Source organism: Amborella trichopoda, chromosome 5, assembly GCF_054954075.1.
Source record: "Amborella trichopoda isolate Santa Cruz 75 chromosome 5, AtrichopodaSantaCruz75HAP2 v2.0, whole genome shotgun sequence".
In the NCBI taxonomy this organism is placed as follows: Eukaryota; Viridiplantae; Streptophyta; class Magnoliopsida; order Amborellales; family Amborellaceae; genus Amborella; species Amborella trichopoda.
In genome coordinates this window covers 16,682,258-16,702,846 of record NC_142340.1, presented here as the reverse complement: position 1 = coordinate 16,702,846, position 20,589 = coordinate 16,682,258, and the positions used below count along the sequence as shown (strand labels likewise).

General features: G+C 34.4%; 1 protein-coding gene and 1 long non-coding RNA gene across 2 annotated transcripts; both read left to right on the top strand.

Annotated features, from left to right (window-relative positions):
• Window positions 1–1,576: 1,576 nt before the first annotated feature.
• LOC148781996 (uncharacterized) lies at window positions 1,577–3,558 on the top strand. The gene is made up of 2 exons (XR_016056153.1): window positions 1,577–1,779; window positions 2,133–3,558. It is a non-coding gene; the product is annotated as an uncharacterized LOC148781996 (long non-coding RNA).
• An 8,662-nt stretch (window positions 3,559–12,220) lies between these two features.
• LOC18448163 (extracellular ribonuclease LE) lies at window positions 12,221–20,217 on the top strand. The gene is made up of 4 exons (XM_006858241.4): window positions 12,221–12,382; window positions 15,960–16,118; window positions 19,206–19,398; window positions 19,809–20,217. The coding sequence occupies exons 1-4, from the start codon at window positions 12,284–12,286 to the stop codon at window positions 20,090–20,092; spliced, it is 735 nt and encodes a 244-aa protein (XP_006858303.2). The 5' UTR covers window positions 12,221–12,283; the 3' UTR covers window positions 20,093–20,217.
• Window positions 20,218–20,589: the final 372 nt, after the last annotated feature.

The window sequence follows — 20,589 nt, the reverse complement described above, 5'->3', positions numbered from 1 at the left end:
TTTTAGGTGGGGACATGGGGGTCACTTAGAACTTGCATGTTGGATATATGCCCTTTCAAGGCCTTATAACCAATGCCAGCACTCTTCTAAGACACAGTAGGAGTGATCAGTGGCTACCAAACACTTTACGTACTGAGAACCGCTTAGGCCAAAATAACCATGTTTAGACTGAGATGAGGTTTTTGGAACGTATTATGAACCAAGAGGTTTTAGGGTTTTTCCTCAAGTTAAGATCCATAAGTTTAGTTTTGCCTCAAGTCGTGTGAGCCAGGGCTTGGGGATTAGTGGATCCCTGTTTGTGATATATATGTGTGTTTTGTATAAGCCCTGTGTGAGCATGATGCATCGTAAGAGGACATAAGCCCAAATCACTGACATGTGTAGCTTGCTCACAATATATGCACAAACAATCATATTTTTGGGAAGCCACTCTGATATGGTAAGATCCACCTATGCACACGTTCTGAGAGAACACTCTTGCATTTGCAAGATTGCATGTTCTTGGGGGACACCTATAATCCATTGAATAATCTTGGAGTCCATCCACTATCAATCAGCTTTGATAGGCCTAATTATATTCGAACTGAAGTCTGTAATGTATAGGCACCTGTTGGGTTAGTCTGAGAAGTTGGATTGGGATTTCGGGTTTTAGCCCAGTGGAGTACCATACAACCCGACTACTTGTAGAACTGGTCTTTCCACCTTGGATTTAGTGAAAGTGTTAGACCGTAATATTTTTATAAGAAACAATGAAAAATAATTTATCACGATTTTAGATAATTTTTGGAAATTTTATTTCATGATAAAATGCTCTGACAAAATTGTTGTGTGAAAATTCTATTTAAGGATAGCCGTATTGTGCGTGTGTGGTACACAAATGGCCAATGAGTGCCATAATTGTAAGCAATGGGGTTCCACATTATTGCTCAATGCGTATAATATGGAATCCCTAGTCACAGATATGGATGCCCTTGTTTGGATAGATCACATAAACATGTTACGCACAATATGCTTTTAGCACATGTGCGATAACATACCCACATATGTGAGTGCAAAGATTCATTTTTTTTAAATCATTAATTTTTTTTATTACCAAATTTGTTAGATTGGATTATCCATTTAAAATCTCATATAGTGAGCTCTTATTGGTGTGAAGGTGATAAGGGAACAAACTTATGACATGTCCCCCACCTTGATAGTGACATCTGATGAGGCTTGAGTGTGGGTTGTTCTTCATATTAACAAGTCACATATGGGGCACGCCCCACCCATTAGAGACTTAGTGGTGAAGCAAGCTCATGAAGGGTGAATAGTGGAGATGGAATAATTTTTTAATATTAAGGATAAGGGGCACATGTAAAATTATTGAAAGCGAGTGAAGGTGGTATGTGGGTGTGGTGATAATGGAGTATGCTCTAATCACTATCCATATGATAGTCATCAATGGTGATTAGTTAAACTAGATCTTTAGTCTCTTTTAACTTTTGGATCATTCAATGGGTGGATGGGATCAAATCAAGTGTTTACATCTCACATGAATTGTCTGTAAAAAGTGATCATTCATTTTGCACTTTTTGCTTAATGAATTCACACAACAACCTCTCTTCCAATGGCCTGACGCCCCACCTCTCTCTGTGCGTTGTTGGATTCATATCCCTCTCCCTTGATGCACGACTTCCATTGTAATGGAACTGAGTCCCTCGTAACTCCCACGCCAACATCATTAATTGAAAACCTCCATTTCCAGACCGTTATGCTGAAACGAGTTAGAACATTGAGGTATATGGTCTCTTTCTCTCTCAAGTTGTTTGATTAATAGTTTCCTTTACTACATTCACTTTGTTCATTAAGTTAGTGGCCTTTTTTAGACTTAATGCTAACTGTTATGCTGCTGGAAATTCCCTAATGTCAAGCATAACAGTAAGCACTAGGTTCGTCTTATGAACCTAGTTCATTCCCTCTGAGCCCTTGGTTGTGTAGAAGTTTGAGCTTTGGTATTGAACCTAAACTACATCATTTCGAGGTAGTTTAATATCCGATTTGCTATGCTTTTTGGCTCGGTGCTCCCAAGTTGTTTGATATAAATATTTTGGTCCTTTTGTGTGAGAAATAATCATATGGTGATTAAATAGGTCCCAAAGATTAGATCACGGTGAATGATAAGGGTTGTATCAATTCCATCGCGATATTCGCACGGTGAACTTTTTGGAATCGGCTCCTCATCTGGTACTTAAGCTGATACACTATGTTTTTATTCTATTTTACTTTGTTTATTCAAGTTGTAAAAGGGATTGCTCAATCTATAAGAGCATTGCCTTAGTTGAAGAATGTTGTAGTCCTTGATTCACAAAGTTTGTATTAAGCAAGGGTTATCTCAAGAAGAATGAATGTTTATGTAAGAAGTTGTTAAAATTTCTTAATTGTCATATTTTGTGTGGTTCCCTTGGGACTATTTCAATTGGTATCAAAGCAAGGTACTTTCTAGGCTTTTTAGTATTGTGCATCAAGCTTAAGTATGGCTACGAAAGGGATTTTGATCGATTTGCTAAAAGATGAAAAGTTTGATTGGACAAACTATTTCGAATGGAAGAGAGAAAAATCTAGTTACCCTGATATCCCAGGCTCCTCCAGTTGAGCCTAGAGGGAATGCGGCTCAGACCATAAGAGAATCTTATACCACATGGGCCTCACAACAATGAATATATAGCTAGGGACTATGATTGACACATGTACTAGAGAGTATGAGGTTTGCGGGATGCAAAAGAGATTATGGACAAAATGAAGTAGGCATATGACACGCCTTCTCAAAACTGAAAAGTTCTTGTTATGAGAAGGGTCCTAGATCTCCGCATGCCCAAACAGCGCCAAATGGGAGAGCACGTTTGAAACTTCAACATGATGATTCATGAGTTGGATGCAGCCGGTATGGCTTTCGACACTCCAACCCAGACCACCCTCTCCCTCTCCATTCTTTCAGGATAGTGGGATGCATTCACAACAAACTTGGTGGCCTGAGAGACCCTTTGCTTTCGACGAAATCGTTTACTTCCAGGGGGCCAAAAAAGAAAGGACTGCCCGCATGAACGGATCAAAAGTGTTGGTCCATAAGGTGGATGAGCATGTGAGAAAGTGTTTTGATGCTCCGATCAGACCACCTAGTTCCTCTTCATGGTAGCAAGCGCATGGGATGTGTTCACGACAAATCTGGTGGCTCGTAATACTCTATTGGCGATTGGTGAGATCATGGATTTTCTAGAGACCACAGAGGAGAAAAGCATACCATAGGTGGATGGACCTAATCGGTGGTCCATATGGTAAACTTTGCCTTCTCTTGTTTATGTTTATGCATATGCCATGGGTGCCAGATACATAGTTGACCCCACCAGGGCTATTACTGCCGCAATGGCACACTTTGTTAATGCTAATAAGAGAGAATTTAAGAGAAAGGGTATATGTCTTAAGGAGGAATCCGCATAGCTACTCCAAAGGTAAGAAGCCATATGATAGGTCTCCGTCTTTCCACCGGAAAGACGATGCAATGAGAATTAAATTGAATGCTCCTCATCTTGATGAAAGGAATTGTTTTATTACCCAGTATTTTTAAGTTTAAAAGAAATGGGCATAATGAGAATCTTTATAAGTATCATGCCTAGTTTTTCCAGTATCTAAAAAAAAAAATTTCAAAATAAAAGGACTTTGAAGCCATGATAAGTGAGTAATGGGATGAGTGCATGTTGCCTGGACTATGAGGAAGCCGTGTACATCACCAATCAAGAAATATATTTTCGAACTTACACTGAGAAGAAACTAAGATGTGCATAGATGAAATCGGGATGAGCCAGAACCAGGAATTGAGATTATGTTAGGGATACTCTATACGCACCTAGGTTGCGTGAGAACCTTATCTTTGCTTTTAGCTTTATGCGTTGGTTGCCCCTTTTTGTTCATATGAGGATCTTGAGTATGTCTATGGCAAGGACTCCATTGGTTCAGACATTTTAATGAGCTATCTGGAAAAATGGTATGTTCCCAATGGATATTAAATCCCCAGTTGAGAGACACAAAATGATTTTCCAGGTTAGGCCACATAGGCAATAAAATGATGAAAATATTTCATAAGATATTAACAATGATTTCCAAATCTTGTGAGAAGAAAGTTGAAAGGAAAATGACTAAGCCCTCTCATAGAAAAGGTCCATACAACTACTTGGCTTTGGATGATAGTCCACTCAGATATGCTTGTCATAAGAGAATGTTTGCCACCACAAAACCTCCATCTTAATGTCATCTCAAAGTTTCAGGTTGTTTATTCCATATCCTAACTCCATCTCAAACAATGCCATGTTGAACTCCAAAATATGACTTCATTACCTAGAACCTTGTTAAGTGCTTAAGATTCTATGACTTGTCCAATGGGACGGTCATTGAGAGTCTAGATGCACATTTTCTTAAAATGAATTCTTTGAAGAAAGAGTGACCTATGAGAAACCTGTTTTAATTGATATTAATGATCAGTTACCCTCTACCTAGCTTGAAACTCAAAAAAAAAGAAACGAACCAGAGTGAGATGACTTCCCTATGTTTCCTTACCTGCATAGGTGAAGTCCGTAAAAATTTAGTAAGATGAAAAATGATGAACCTTCTACGAAGCCATAAGATGTCCTAAATGCATGCAATGGCAGAAAGCCGTGAAATATGAAATAAATTCAATCAATGAGAGCAAGTGTGGAGATGTTTTTGTTTTTTCTCCGAACCGCAAGATGATTAGATCAAAGCGGGAGCATGAATGGAGATTAAATAAAGAAAGAAACACAAGGCTAGATTTCTTGCCAAAGAGGTTTTCACTCTGAAGGAAGGCTTGGACTATTCATGATCCCTCCTTACCTGCTGTAAAACTAGTATGGATTAGGATAACCTTTCTCCATCACAACCCTTCTAGATCTAAACTCCATCAGATGAATGCCAAACCGACATTCGTTAATGAGGAATTTTTCTTACCTAAGATAAGCCTGATGGATTTGAGTCGAAAAGAGAGGAAAATATAGTGTAGATGTTGTTCAAAGTCTCTCTCTATGACTTGAAACAAGCATCAAGAATGTGATTTATGTGATTTCATGATATACCGACAAATGAGAATATTTTAAAGAAGATTAATGTATGAATATTAAAGTCAGTGGGAGTGATAGTATTCTTAAAACTATATGTGGATAATGTTGCCAATAACTCGCTAGGGCCGATTTAAGAGACAAATAATATGTTGTCAGAGATTTTTGATAGAAAGTATCATAATTGAAAATATCAAAAACAGATTAGTAACATTGTTTCATATTTCCATAGTAAAAGAAAGTATTAAAAGGATTAAAGATAACCTATCAGTGGATAGGAGAGTCAAACCAAGATGTGTTTTGATGATAAATGGGAAAAACCATATAAGGAGAAAGTTCCCTACAGGAATGTCATGGGATCCTCAAATGATTCCTTACTAAAGGAACGGGCCAGATTTAATTTTTGTCCACAATGAGATTAGTGGATCTTAGAGTAAAGAGTATTAGAAAAGCTATCAAGAAAATATTGAAAGTAATGGGACAACCAATGGAGATGCCACATACTTGGTTATACGTGAATATATTGATTACCAGAGTAATCTAGATAAAATGAAAGTTGTTTTTTTATATCTGTTCATTTATGAAGGAGGAGCAATATCATTATTGGATTAATCCTGCCTTACTACAAAAAGGAGGCAATGAATTTATCAACCATCTCATGTATGGGCCATTGGGCATATGAAACCGTTAAAATAAAATGTGAGGTTTAAATTGCAATTGTAGTGACAAAAGAGGCAAGGTTTCAGAAGAACTCATGACATATTAAAGTTGAATTCTATCGTATCCATGAGGATATAGAAGATAGTAAAGTTGATTTGGGTTAAATACCATGGAAGCTATGCATGCGGATCCTATAAGAAAGGATTGGCACCTCATGTTTTTAATGGGCATGTACGAGGTATTTGATTTAGAGTACATACTAAAATTGAGAGTTTTATATAAGGGATGGGGCTGAGTATATATATGAATATATATAGCATGGTATTGCCTAAGGCATAGTGTTTCCTAAGAGCATAGTGTTGCCCGTATGTGAATAACGAAAGCACAGTGAGTTATTGGCATTAGGATCTAAGAAAAAATATCGTATAAGAATGCTCTCTAGGCCTCAAGAGGTCAAGTGGGTGAATGTTGGATACATACCGGATCATATAGTTGCCAGATTATATAACGGCATGTACTTGCCTAGATCATATAATCCACCTCTCAAAGAAGCTCACTTCTTTGTGAAGATTAACACTGATTTCAATTCATGGAAAAGAATTTAAAATTTTTTAATTTATGACCACGTGTGTAATGAAATGTGGAAAGGAGCACTCGTGCATGTGAAATAGAGTGTTTCAAATCAAGCAAGTTCACGATCAAAAGAAAGTACAAAACAAAGTATGAGCACTGGGCATGTTTCCTGCCTGGTGTGATGCGCCTTGTGTTTGCTAGAACTCAAGCAAGACGCAATCAGAGTGAGGGGTTCTAGTGGCACTAGAGAGTTTATCAATCAATCTTTATTTTATACTAGCTTTTTTTATTTTTAGCTAGCAAGTGAGTAAACCCTAAAACATGAGTTTTTGTGAATGTCTAGTTCTAAACGAGCGTTTCTACAAAGGGAAAAGAAAAAAAAGCGCACCTGTTGGGTCGGGTCCTCTCTCTTATCCGACTCCACAGTAGCGTCCGTACTTCAAGACCAAGACCCAACCTACGCAGTCTAGTTGTTGGACCCAGACCTGGAATTAGATCAGCCTGCTGAGTGGACAGGTTGACTTGTCCCAGTTACCGGGCCTATCCATCTGACCCGCATAACAACGAAACATGGATTCAGCGTCATCACTAAAAATATATATTTAAGAAGTACATGGATGTATGGATAAATGTTGCACACAGGCTTATTCGTGATTGAGGTGAAACTTTATTTTGAAGAAATGGCCACTCGATATGTATTGTCTCCTGCATAAAAGATTAAGAAATCACTTTGATATTGGCCGCAAAAACTACAGCACGAAACATCCTGTGCATGTAAGACCATATTCAACCTTTCAAACTCGCATCCAAACATGGCCTAATGCAAATAATTAGACTTGTAAAGGTCGGGAAAGGTATTATGAGCTATCCGGCCTGTTGTGCACGACTCGGGGCGGTACTCCGTCCATGCCCGAGACGGATAAATTAAGAGGAGTCTTGAGTTACTCTGCTCGAGTCAAGCAGGTCCTGGCCAGCTAAAAAGTGTTAAAAAAACTAAAAAATCTCAAGAATAAGGAAAATATGTTTAAAGTAAAATGAAAAAAATCACATCTAAATAAGGTTAAAAAAGTAGTGAAAGAACCATGGGGATATTTTAAAAATAACCCAAAAAGAAAGAAAAATGTAAAGATAAGTATTCGTTGCTTAAACACTTTCCAATCTTTTTGTCAAAAAGATAGAAAACAGTAAAAAAATATTACAAATAAATTTATTATTTTTTGGATTTTTTATATTTGTATAACTTTTAGTATTTTTATTTAAGATCCTCAAATCGGATCATCCAACTCGGAAATACTCCATCTCACCAAGGTGGCAAGTTGGAGTTACTCGAGCAAGTCCAAATTGGCTCACCCCAGTTTTTGCACACTGGTTTGGCCTACAAAACAGTATGGGGTAGAGATAACTCAGATCGAAGGACAAGCGTATATGAGCACTGTTTAACTTTCGGCCTTTCTTCTTTTTTTATAAATCCTACGATCTAGAATATTTGGGAGATATTTTCCTAATTTGTACCCACAAAAATAATAATAAAATTAATCAGAGTGCCCTCAACCTTGTGGGGAATACTAGCCGTTCGATATTTCAATCTAAGCCTTCAGCTTACAAACTATTTTGTAAGCCGGGCAGCCCAGGAAAAATAGTTTCCTAATTTGTACCCACAAACTACTTTGTGCGGTTGCCCAACCCAGTCCATAGAAAATTGGGCATAGGGCACAAAATGTTGCAGAGGGGCATGCCAGGGCCGAGCAACCTCAACCCTAATCTGATCCAACTTGTGCTGAGGCCACCTAGTTCTACCTAATCTGGCTTCTTTTTTTATTTTTCTTTTATTATATTTTATCTTATTTACCTTGGCTCGATTAGGACCAAGGTGGGGCTTGCTCGATTAGGACCAAGGTGCGGCTTGGGCGAGGGATTCTCTTGTGCCAACCTTATAGGGGCTAGGGCTGGGTTGGCTAGTGCCTAGCCTAACGCATTAAATAAGGCCACATCCAATAGCCAAAATTTAATTCCATTTTTTATTTTTATTTAAGGGGGGGGTTTGTATAGAGCCTAGGCTCCAAACAATCAAATTAGAGCCTGCCTTCAAATAGTGTCGAGAAATGTGGTTTTAATATTGGAAATTTTTGTGATAGCCTTAAAATATAGTTTCATATTTATTTATGAAGTTTAAAGCTTCAAAAATAGTGTAAATCGACATATCTCTGAAAACTTGAAAATTAACGATCAAAAAATGCGTTACAAATTATACTATTTCTAAAACTTGCATTCCATTCTTTTTTTCATGTCCATGCATCTTGACATCAATTTGAAGATATTTGGGCATCCAAACAACTTCTTCTAGTGGAATTTTAGAGGTAGGCTCAAATTTGATTGTTTAGAGCTTCGGCTCTATATAAACCTTTTCCTTTATTTAAACATTCCAGCTATATAAAAGTTAGGATGTAAATTAATTTTTATATGGAGAACAAAATACAAATAAAAATAATAAATAACAAAATAAAAACTTACCAAAATAACCCTACATATATTTTATCTAATATTTTTTTGTTAACAATATTTTTGCAATTTTATTTGATTTTGTCATGAAATTAATTGTCGGCCTAAATTTCAAATAAACGAAACGTGTTTTTATAACATTTGAATTAGGCAAACGTTCAATATATTGAAAAGTGCTCTTGCTATAAACCCAGTACATCTCAACATGACATGGTGTAATAATTTGTGAATGAGGTACCAAGAACAAGTCATTTTTGACCATTCGAAAAGAGAAAAAAAATAAAATAAACGGATTCATTTTTGGACCCATGCTCATTATTGGACCCATCAGCTGGGACCCACCAACTGGGTCCCACACCAGTTCTCTAAACGATGCAAATTAAAAGGGGGGGCCTAGTGGGTTTGAAACAGTGTTTAAAAAAACGTCGAGTCGAACCAGACTCGCCCGGTTCGATTCGAGAATCGCCATGGACGGATCGAATCGGCGAAAAAAATGGGAATCGTCCGGTTCTAGAGAGAACCAGACGATTATATACAGTGACTCGCTGATTCACTGTACGGAATCGGCGAGTCCCTTGCGGAATTGTGTTTTTATTTATTTATTTATTTATTTATTTATTTATTTATTTTTTTTATTTTTTTATTTTTTTGTAATCCATGATAGATTTTTTTGTTATACTTGATCAATTTTTTTGTAATCCATGACCGAATTGTTTTTTTTTTTTTTTTTGTAATCCATGATCGAATTTTTTGTTTTTTTTTTGTTTTTGTAACCCATGATAGAATTTTTTGTAATCCATGATCGAATTTTTTTTAATCCATGATCGAAATGTTTGTTTTTTTTTCTTGTAATCCATGATCGAATTTTTTGTTTTTTGTTTTTTTTTTTGTAACCCATGATAGAATTTTTTGTAATCCATGATCGAATGTTTTGTAATCCATGATCGAAATGTTTGTTTTTTTTTTTGTAATCCATGATCGAATTTTTTGTTTTTTGCTTTTTTTGTAACCCATGATAGAGTTTTTTGTAATCCATGATTGAATTTTTTGTAATCCATGATCGAATTGTTTTTTTCTTTTTTTGTAATCCACGATCGAATTTTTTGTTTTTTTTTGTTTGTTTTTTTTTCTAATCCATGATCGAATTTTATGTAATCCATGATTGCATTTTTTCAAAATTTGTGATTTTTTTTTTTAATCCATGATTGAATTTTTTTTTGTAATCCATGATAGAATTTTTTGAAAATTTGTGATTTTTTTTTTTTAATCCATGATCGAATTTTTTTTTGTAATCCATGATAAAAATTTTTGAAAATTTGTGATTTTTTTTTTTAATCCATGATCGATTTTTTTGAAAATTTGTTTTTTTTTTTTTAATCCATATTATTCAAAGAGAAAATGAGAGAGATGATAATTCTGAAGCCACCCTATCGCAGCCATATTATTCACATATCGAGTCCCAACAGCAACAGTGTAGGGATGAGCACGACAGTGCAGGTGAGCATGAAGGATGAACAATTTTCGGGGATTTTAGATTGGGAACACAACAAAACACTAACACTCAGGGATTTGGGAATAGTCAGAAGCCTGCTAATATCGATGATTCGTTTTTAGATCGAATCAATGAATTGTTAAACGAATTCAATCAATGGCACTAGAGTGACCAAGAAGAGCAATAACGTCGTCTATCATTTTATTTTTAGATCATATGTTACTAATTTTATACTTTATTGTAGTCCATGTATGTTGATATACTTATTCCATGATAATTCTATGTTTATCCTTTTGTGTGATGTAAATTAAATGCTGAATGGCAGTTCATGCAAGGAAAGAACATATCAATATTCGCATATTCATTCAAAAACATGAAAATTCCTAATGGAGTACCCTCATTTCTTATTGAATTCCTTAAAAACAATATTTATAATGAATTTTAACATTTTTTTCGGATTTTTTTTAAGTTTTATTCTGACCGATTCATCCGATTTCCGATCCAGATTGCCGATTCTCCGATCCGGATCGGTTTCTTGGGAGCCCGATTCGGATCACCGATCCGTTTTTTAAACCATTGGTTTGAAAGAATTACAATCTTTTGCAATACCTTGGAAAAAAGGCCGAGGTTTGTATCAAGTTGCCTCCTTATACTTATTTCATACTGTAGAAATAAGATACGCTTAAAAAATTTATTTAGAGATTTCTTTTGATATCGAAAACTTTACAATGGCTTGAATTTCTCTTTTTATCTTCGGTTATAAATTTTAAAATTTCAAAAATTGTATAGATCAAGCAGATCAAAAAACACTTTGAAAATCTTGAAAATAAACAGTCTAGATACCTTGTTATATGACGCACTATTTTTTTGATATGAAATTCTTTTTTTCTTCATGTCCATTTATCTGGATATCAAGATGATCACTTGGAATGTTCTCCAAAGAGTGAACACCTTCCTCTATAGGATTGTTAAGGTATACCGTACTTCAACAGTATAAGGTTGCAAAGTATATAAGGTTTTCCCTTAAAAAAGAGAAAAAAGCAAATCTATAAAGCTTAAGCTTCATCGAAACAAAGTAAAACCATCCCTCAAACCCTTGATCAAAAAGTATTTTCGGCATAAAAATATTTATGGTGGTTTTAAAATTAATTTAAAAGAAAAAAACTTTTAAGTTTTAAAAATAATATATTTTGTAACGTATTTTTGGACTATTAGTTTTCAAGATTTTTTGGATTATTAGTTTTCAAGATTTTCAAGTTTTTATAGATATATTGATGTACACTATTTTTAAAACTTTAAAATTTATAAATAAATTTAAAAATATATTTTAAAGCTATCCCAAAGATTTACTGTATTAAAACCACAATTCTATATACCATTTAAAAATAGGTTTTTATATAATTGTTTAGAGGTTAGATTCCGTACCAACCAAACTGCACCTTTTGGGTAATGTGTTACAACCAAACCGCACCTTTTAGATAATGTGTTACAATATGCAAGGTTTGAATTTTAAAATCCGACCTTTTTTTCACAATAACGATGGTGAAGCCCGAGATGATCTATGTGAAGATTTTCCGACGCAAAGCTGCAATTTCATAACTTTTGAGGTGAGGCTTTTATTTATTTTTAGAAAGCCGCAGGCCTGTCATATAGCATTTACGTTGGCTACCAGTCGGCCACAACTATCACGTGATTGGATGGGACCCCTCATCTTTTCACCTTATCTTTTGTTCAGGTAGGTCAGTGGAAGGCATCTTCTCTATCAAATTTTAATTACTAAAAAAGTAAAAAATCTCCCAAAGTTTATCATATAATATTTGAAAATTTTTTGTTTAGTTCTTATTGCACTGTAGCCTTTACTTTTGGCACCCTGGCCTATAAAGAGGGCACAAAGTCCATTGGATGGTGTGTCTAAATATTTTGATACTTCTTGTAATCCTTGAGGTGCTCAGCTATGGCTCATGAGCAATGGTTGTTGCTTGCTTTGGTTGGGCTTGGGATGGGCTTACAAGCCATGGCTAAGGACTTTGATTTCTATTACTATGTCAGCCAGGTATTTATGTTTCCATGGAGTGCCACACTCTTGTTTCTTGTTTTTGTATTTTTTATTTTTTATGATATGTTTTATTTGTATATCTTCAATAGCATTCTCTTACTCTTATAGTTTCCAAAAGATTATATATATGTTCCTATTGGCCATTTTATAGTGGATGTCAAGATTTAACAAAAAAGAATACTCCTAAGTAGGTATTTCGCCTAAGGAAGCATGTCTAAAAGTTGCTTTTGCTATATGCATTCTATAACTAGGGAAACATTGTCACAATAGACGACTAGGATGACTTTAGTGACAAAGTCACATCTAATATAGATTTGTTTTTTATTTTTGAGAAATTATAAAATATATTGTTAATATTTTTAAAATTGTTTAAAAAAATACGAATATTTTTAAAGATTCGTCTATGCCCACTACATTTTTTAGACCTTGAATGCCCTTCATGGCATTGCCCAACAATTGCGTTTCAGGGCTTCCCCTTGGGCATCGCCCTATTAGATCGATGATGCACCATCACGGCCGTGTTAGGACCCATGATGATGCGTCACCACTATGTAATGTTGTGATGCCCAAAGGAAGCACCTATGAGGAGTCGTCAGGCATCAAGAAGGGCATTTTAGATTTTAAAAAATGATTGGCCATGGACGTAATTTTAAAATTATTTTGGTAATTTTAAATATTTAAAAATATAAAGATATTTTCGGATAGTTTCCATAATCTTTCTCTATGCATTATTTTGAGATAAAATTTGAGGCCTGACTACTTATGGGAGCACCTATGAATAAATAAATAAATAATATTATTGATAAAACATAACGATCATAAACCCTTTGAAATTTGAATGTTACCTAAAATTTGAACCTCATGGCCATTATATAAAAGAAAAACGTTTATATAAGGATGCTACCTTATAATACAGAACTATGGATGCCTCTCGAAAATCCATCAGTAAAGGTAGTTTTAATGTTGAAAAACCTTTTGATAAAAATATTTTAAGTTTAAAAAATAGTGCATTTTACAACGTATTATCTACATCATCCATTTTCAAGATTTTCATATGTTTATAGATCTACTTGATTTTAACCATTTTTTAAATTAAAAATTTTATAATTAGATATAAAAATAGAATTTGAGATAATCCTAATAACATTTTATATCAAAATTATATACCATGATAAAATTTGAACGGCACCGTACCTCTACACCTACAGAGGCATCCATATGCCAACTGCACCCTTGCATAAATTAAAAGTTGATATCCTTGAAGTGGCAAAATATTAGGGTTGAGAATGGGTCGGATCAACTGGGATCCGGATCGGATTCAAAAAGTATATATGGATTCATATCTAGATTTGGATGCGGATAAGATCGGATCCAGAATATTCAGATCTGGATTTGAATCCAAAAAGTGTACATAGGATTTGGATCTAGATTCGAACCCAATCGGATCTAAAACAAATATTTTATGAATTATTTTATATCTATAAAAAAAATACAGAATGATATACATAACAAACAATACTATATATATATATATATATATATATATATATATATATATATATATATATATATATATATATATATATATATATATATATATGAGCAATGATACTATGAGACGTTCCCACACCCATGTGAGTAGGACCCCAAAGGATTACCATTAAATTTTGATACAGATCTTTAGAAAAGTTAGTAATAAACCTATGCACCCAAGTCTCACTCCCTTGTCATAACTTTTCTAGAGATCTGTATCAAAATTTAATGGTGATCATTTGGGGTCCTATTCACATGAGTGTGGGAGGGTCTCATAGTATCATTACTTATACTTATATATATATATATATATATATATATATATATATATATATAACTGGGTCGGATCCAGATCCATACCTAGACAGGAATGAGATCCGAAATTTTGCTTTCGGATCCAAACCAGGTAAATTCTTACTCTACAAAATATCCGAAAGTTTTCACAAGAGTTTTAAGATCACAAAATTAGCATGCTCCTTTACTCTTTGGTATATAATTTTTCCAATAGTTTGTATAACAAGATACTATTTACTATTATTATAAGGATGTCACAATCGGTCTTAATTATTAGATGTCAAATAGGATGGAATGGAGTATAACCCAAAGTTCGAAATTTTTTTTTTTTTTTTTTAAACTTTGAATCTAATCAATGACATAGTTGTAATCACCCAATTTAAAATCTGATAGAGAAGAGTGATTGTGACATTTTTGTACTAAAAGTAAAAGAAAACGGTTTGATAAGGTTGCAACCTTATGAATATAAGTAAAGCCTCACTCATACATCATTGAAAATTACAATTCAAGCATTAAAAAACCTTTACATCGATCATCTTGGTTTGAACGTTATGGTTATGAAAACATAAAAGGATTTCAAGCTCTAAAAATAGTGTATATTATAACAAACTATCTACAACATCTATTTAACCTAAAAATATGTGCTCATAGATCACCAAGATCTATATCTTTTTTTATTTTCGAATTTTATTATTGATTTTAAAGCTATCATGAAAATTTCCATGGTTGAAAGTGTGTTATGGACGAGGACTTGACATGGGGCCTTATTTTGTTTTTATAAAGCCTAGGCAATATAGAAACCTCACCCAAAATAATAAAACTAAAACAATTTTAAGATGCTAGCTCAAAAGCGACGGTTGATACAAATTGCCCCTTTGCACATGTCTTGGTGGAGGAACAATGATGCCAAACTTCCAATGTTTTGGGTGACAAGATCCTAATTACTAGGACTTGTGCGAAGGAATTCTTCTCAATTCATCTTTTAAGGGTTTTATGTTAAATTCCTTTTATACACTAGCAAAAGAAGAGAAGAAGATCTTGGGTAAAAAATCTCCCCATTCGACGGCCAAGGTTAAGTGAGGGATTTTGGTGACACTTTTTTAGATTAGTTGTTTTTGTTTTGTGCACGCACAAATGTGGTCATGAGCGCATACGTACACGCACGCGTGCTTGTTACTAATTGATCTTAGAAGGCTTAAAGACGTGATTTAAGAGCTTTTGGGTCCACCAAAAACACTCTTAAGCAAGAGTTTAACCCGCAAGTCCAAATGAAAAATTTGAACCCTTTGACCACCAAATCTTTTGGAAACTTTCTTCATCATTTCTAGTCCAGCTTTCGCCATCATTCTTCTACCTAATTTTCTCTCGGCCAAGTGCTTGTTTGTTGGGAAAGTGCTTTCTGGGCCCTTCAAAAGTTCATTCTATGATAAGCTTTTTTGATATGTCTGGCAAAGCCTTTTCATACCCACCAACGGATGAAGCCGCTTTTTCAAAAAAAATTTAGAGCATTGTAGAAAGTACTTTCCCACCTGTTACAGCAACCACTTGTTTCCCAGAAAACAAATATGAGAAAGTTAGTTGTATTTAACAATTGCTTTTCTGAGAAACAAACATGGGAATAAACAATTCAATTGAAATAAACTCTCTTGAAGAATTATTTCCTGGTGAGAAAAGCGTGCCCAGGAAGTTCATATGTTTCTCAAACTGATGAGCTCAAATAAGGTTGAGGTGAATTTGGTGTTTGCAGTGGCCAGGATCATACTGTGCACAATCGGGCAAAGGTTGCTGCCTCCCAACAACTGGTGAGCCTGACGAAAACTTCTTCATTGTCGGCCTGTACGCCACCACCTCCGTCGGTGCCGTGCTCAGAAAGTGCCCAAACGAACAATCCTTTGACTTCTCAAAGGTACTACTCCCCTAACCATGGCCTAGAAAATGGTTAACACTACATAAATTAAATTAGGGCAAGCGTTCTATGCTTATGTAATTAAATTAGGGCAGGCTTTATATGCTTATCCTACATTATAGAAGTTCTATCCTCCCCTTATCCAACCCTCCATTTTGAATGGAGGGCTAAGATTGTCGCAATCTCAATGTCAGGTCTCTACACTATTTTATTTTTAATTTTTTTCTATAAACTATTTTGACACCAAATTATAGACGTCCATTCCTCTATTAAACTCGCATTAGCAAACAATATAAAAAAAATATTTGCGATAAAATAAAATGACCAAAATACCTTTGAAGGTTGGGTATTTTGGTCATTATATTTTATCAAAAAATTATTTTTAGTATTTTTTATAAGTGCGCCCCAATGAGAAGATAACACATACCAAATTTCATATTCATACAATTTGTACAAAAAAACAAAAACCTAAAAATAAAATACTTTGAGATGTCGGATCTAAGATCAAACGACAAGTGGCTTTCTTGATAGTAGGGGGAGGATGGAACTTCTATACTGTAGGGGAATCATAGAAACCTTTCCCATTAAATCAGGGCAAGATGGTAGAAACAAGAAATAACAACAAGTACTTTCACAAATACTGAAAATAGCCACCCTTATCTTAAAAAAAAAAAGAAAGGGCTACTATTAAAGAAAAGAAGGTCATTTTTTGAAATAAAATACTATAACTTTAAGACATTTCTCCATGCTTATCAATGTTTTTTTTTTTTTCGGTCACTTTCCTGTTTTACCGTTTTCTCCTCTAATTTTGAATTTATGTTTAAATACCCATTTCAAATTATAATAGTCACTAGTGGTGTCTTAAAACTCGGTTATTTTCTAAAACTTAACAGAGAAACTAACTCCTAAAAAAGTTTATAACTGAGTTTTAAAACAAAAAAAAAACATAAATTCAAAATTAGAGGTTATAACCGAGTTTTTTTTATAAATTTAAACAAAAAAAAAAAAAAATTATTTTATTATTTTATTTTTAAGTTTATCTTATGTTTTCTTAGGCCGTCTTTAATTCCCCTCCCCATGAATCCCAATTAATTTTTTATCTTATTTTACTTATTTTTTAATATTTTATGAATCAATGAGTTGGACCAATCTGAACCCAATTTGGATCACCAATCCAACGATCCAATATGGATTTGTGGGTCAATGACTTGCCCCACTAATCAAGCGTTTTAAAACACTGGTCAATATTGTTATAAAACTACTACTGTGAAATAGACATGGACTAGGCCCATTCTATTGAGGTATTTGTTTTTTAAACCTAACAGCGAACTTCTATTCGCTATTGTGATTTTCAATCCAATTCCTTAAAACAGTTTAACAATTGTGATTTTTAACCTAGGGCCCTTAAAAGCTTAGGCACGCCTATTGTTGGTTAACAACCTCTTCTCCATAATCTGGATCTTGGACTTCATTTCAACAATTTTTAGATTTTATTTTATTTTTGCATAGTTTCATCTTAGGCACAAATTCCCTCCCTCATCTCGAAAACAAGAAAAAGATCACGATTTTCTAAAACTTAACATAAAAACTAACTCCCAAAAGGAATACAATGAAAGTCTTGGGAAAAGTGTTGATGTAAAAAAAGTCCGGAAAATTAAATTCGGCTGTCTTTCGATTTTAAACAAGAAAGGAATAATATGATTGTAAATCAAACCATAGAAAGAAGAAACTCCATTTCTTCATTCATAAAAAAATCTCTACCAAATATCCAAGTTCCTCTCTAAGGTGAAATTCCACCTTAAATACAAGCCAAAAAGAAATAATAAGAACAACAAAAAATAGACTCTCTTTCTCTCTCTCTCCCCCACATTAATCTATCTCTATTTTAGCCATATCTTCCCCTCAAATCTTAATTCCCATAAAAATATGAATCTTTCTTTTACCTTATCAACTCCTCCACAATTCACCCATAACCTCACCTACAAACCCAATAAAATAGGAACTAATTAAATCTTAACTAAATACCCCTTTCCAAACTTTTCTATTTTCTCTCATAGATCATATTTTCTAGAAAATATTTCTACCCTTTAGGTAATCAACCCTCTTTCATCATTCTCTTTCTAATTATCTAACAATCCTATCAAAAATAGAATCATGGAATCCTACAAACTAAAAAATCCATACTAAATAAAATAAAAATTCATTTTGAACCCATATATGAATATCTCTAAAATTCAGTACCAACAAAAAATAAAAATCTTAGATGCAATTTGCATCAAGTGGTAATATTTGTTAGAGGAAATTGTACATGTACAATAGAAATTGTATTTTTTTTACGGTAGTTTTATGGTAGGAATCAAACAAGAGATGCAGCGTTGCTAATGCCTACAACTAACAACTCAAAACTCAAGCCCAAGCCCGATTCCTTATTTAAATTGTAGTCCATGCTAACCGCACCTCAAAAAACCTATGTTTTTTAGAGATTGAGGAACTAAACTCTATAAATCCATCCTACGGACCTCCAAGATAAAGATCTTGGAAAAAAATGTCTTTGGAGCATTTAAATGGTTTAGTTTGATTGTTCTCATTTAATACAGACCATATATTTCAGGATCTTGATGAAACTGTCTAATACAACATTCTATTGATTTTTTAGGTGCAGTTATAATCACCAGACTACAATCGCAGTCATATAGATAATTGGAACCTTTTTTTAGAGATTTGTAGATATAATAACACATGTATGGCAATTGACTTAACACATATAGGAAAGGAAATGCTTGATGGAAGGATCTACGCAACGCCTAAGGGCGAAATGCTATAGTGATTTCGTCCATAGGCCAATCGCTGTCCAAAAAAAATTGGAGGGCATGCATTTTTCGATCGCCACAAACCTATCATGTTCGTGGCAGCTACTGTTATGGATATACTAGGTCCATGACGGTCTAAAAATTCACACGGAACCGCAACGAACGGCGCCATTCGTTGCGGGTCCATTCAATAAACTGCCACGAACACTACTTTAGATTGATTGAGCTGGAGGTTGATTAAAATTTGTTTGCTTGTGATTAAATTGAATGGGATAAGTTGGAGGACCTGGAGGAGAGTCTGTCTGATGTGTGGTCTAGCATCAAGTGCCCAAGCAACAACGGACAATCAATGTGGAAGTCCTTGTGGAAGAACAATGGGGTCTGTTCAAACCTCGGCCTATTTGAGTACTTTGTGCAAGGCATAATCATCCACCGTGAAATCAACCTCATCAAAGCCCTTAGAATCCATGGTCAGTTACTCCTAAACCTTGGTTTTGTTATCCTAATCCCTCTAATTAAATAAGTCTGGCTATCATGCACCACGCACGATAAGTGGTACTTCTTCGATAATAGATCACATGTTCAAATAATCAGAATGGCAAAACATAAGAGGAAACACGAAGTAATATTCCACTATAATCTACATCATTTAATGGAGTAAGATCAAATAGAATACATATCTAATTTTTTTGTGCTTGTAGTTTTTATCTTCACAAATTAATCAATGTAAAATTCCCATCTGTAGTTGTTTCATGGGTTCATATTTCCGCAAGAACATGATAACAAATAGTTCAGAGTTGATCTTCAGGTGAGGGTAGTGTAGATCTCATACGGGTTTTAATAGTTATTGATTTTGTTGAGAATGTGGGGAGCATTGCAGGCATTGTGCCAGATGGTCGACTATACCAACTTGCAGACATTAAAAAAGCACTGAAGATTGAGTTAGGGGAGGAGGTCGGGATCCGATGCAGCACCAACTTGGAGGGAAATTTTCAACTCTATGAAGTCTATGTCTGCATCGACAAACACGATGCCACAAGTGTGATACCTTGCCCGAGCTTGCCCAACTTTAAATGCTCTGATGAGATACGCTTCCCTACCTTCGATATCCAAATGCTCGAGAAGAATGTGACCAGCAACTCACTCAATCTCCAAGTTGAATGATGGCCATGGCACTAAGAGAACATGTTGCTTCTCTTCTCATTTCAAGCTCATCTAGTATGGTGTCCCAGAATTTGTAGTTATTTTTGGGCTTGATATGAATAAGATTGTGGTTTCTCTTACAAAAATTCCAATAAAAGCAAGAAAAACAATGCAAAGCTAGAAAATTAATGTCTCAAATAATAGAAAGAAGAACAAAAATAGAAAGAAATTTAATGTCCCAAATAGTAGAAACAACTAGAAAAAATATTTATGAACGTAACAATGAAGAAAAATAAAGAATAACTACTATGAGGGGATGAAATAAAGAAAAATAAGGAATAACTACTATGAGGGGATGAAATAAGTAGGAGGAGACTCTTGCAAGCAACAACCACTTCATGGGAACCTTCTAGTTTTATAATAAAGCAATTGGGCAACCTTTTCAAAATAGAGGAAAATTATTAAGGACATTAGCAAAAATATTCTTATATTCCCAAAAATTTTAAAAATATCGGATT

Coding starts and splice junctions, on each gene's coding strand:
- LOC18448163 (XM_006858241.4), top strand. CDS start 12,284: ATGGCTCATGAGCAATGGTTGTTGCTTGCTTTGGTTGGGCTTGGGATG. Junction 16,119..19,205: donor AATCCTTTGACTTCTCAAAG/GTACTACTCCCC, acceptor GAATGGGATAAG/TTGGAGGACCTGGAGGAGAG. Junction 19,399..19,808: donor CAAAGCCCTTAGAATCCATG/GTCAGTTACTCC, acceptor GGAGCATTGCAG/GCATTGTGCCAGATGGTCGA.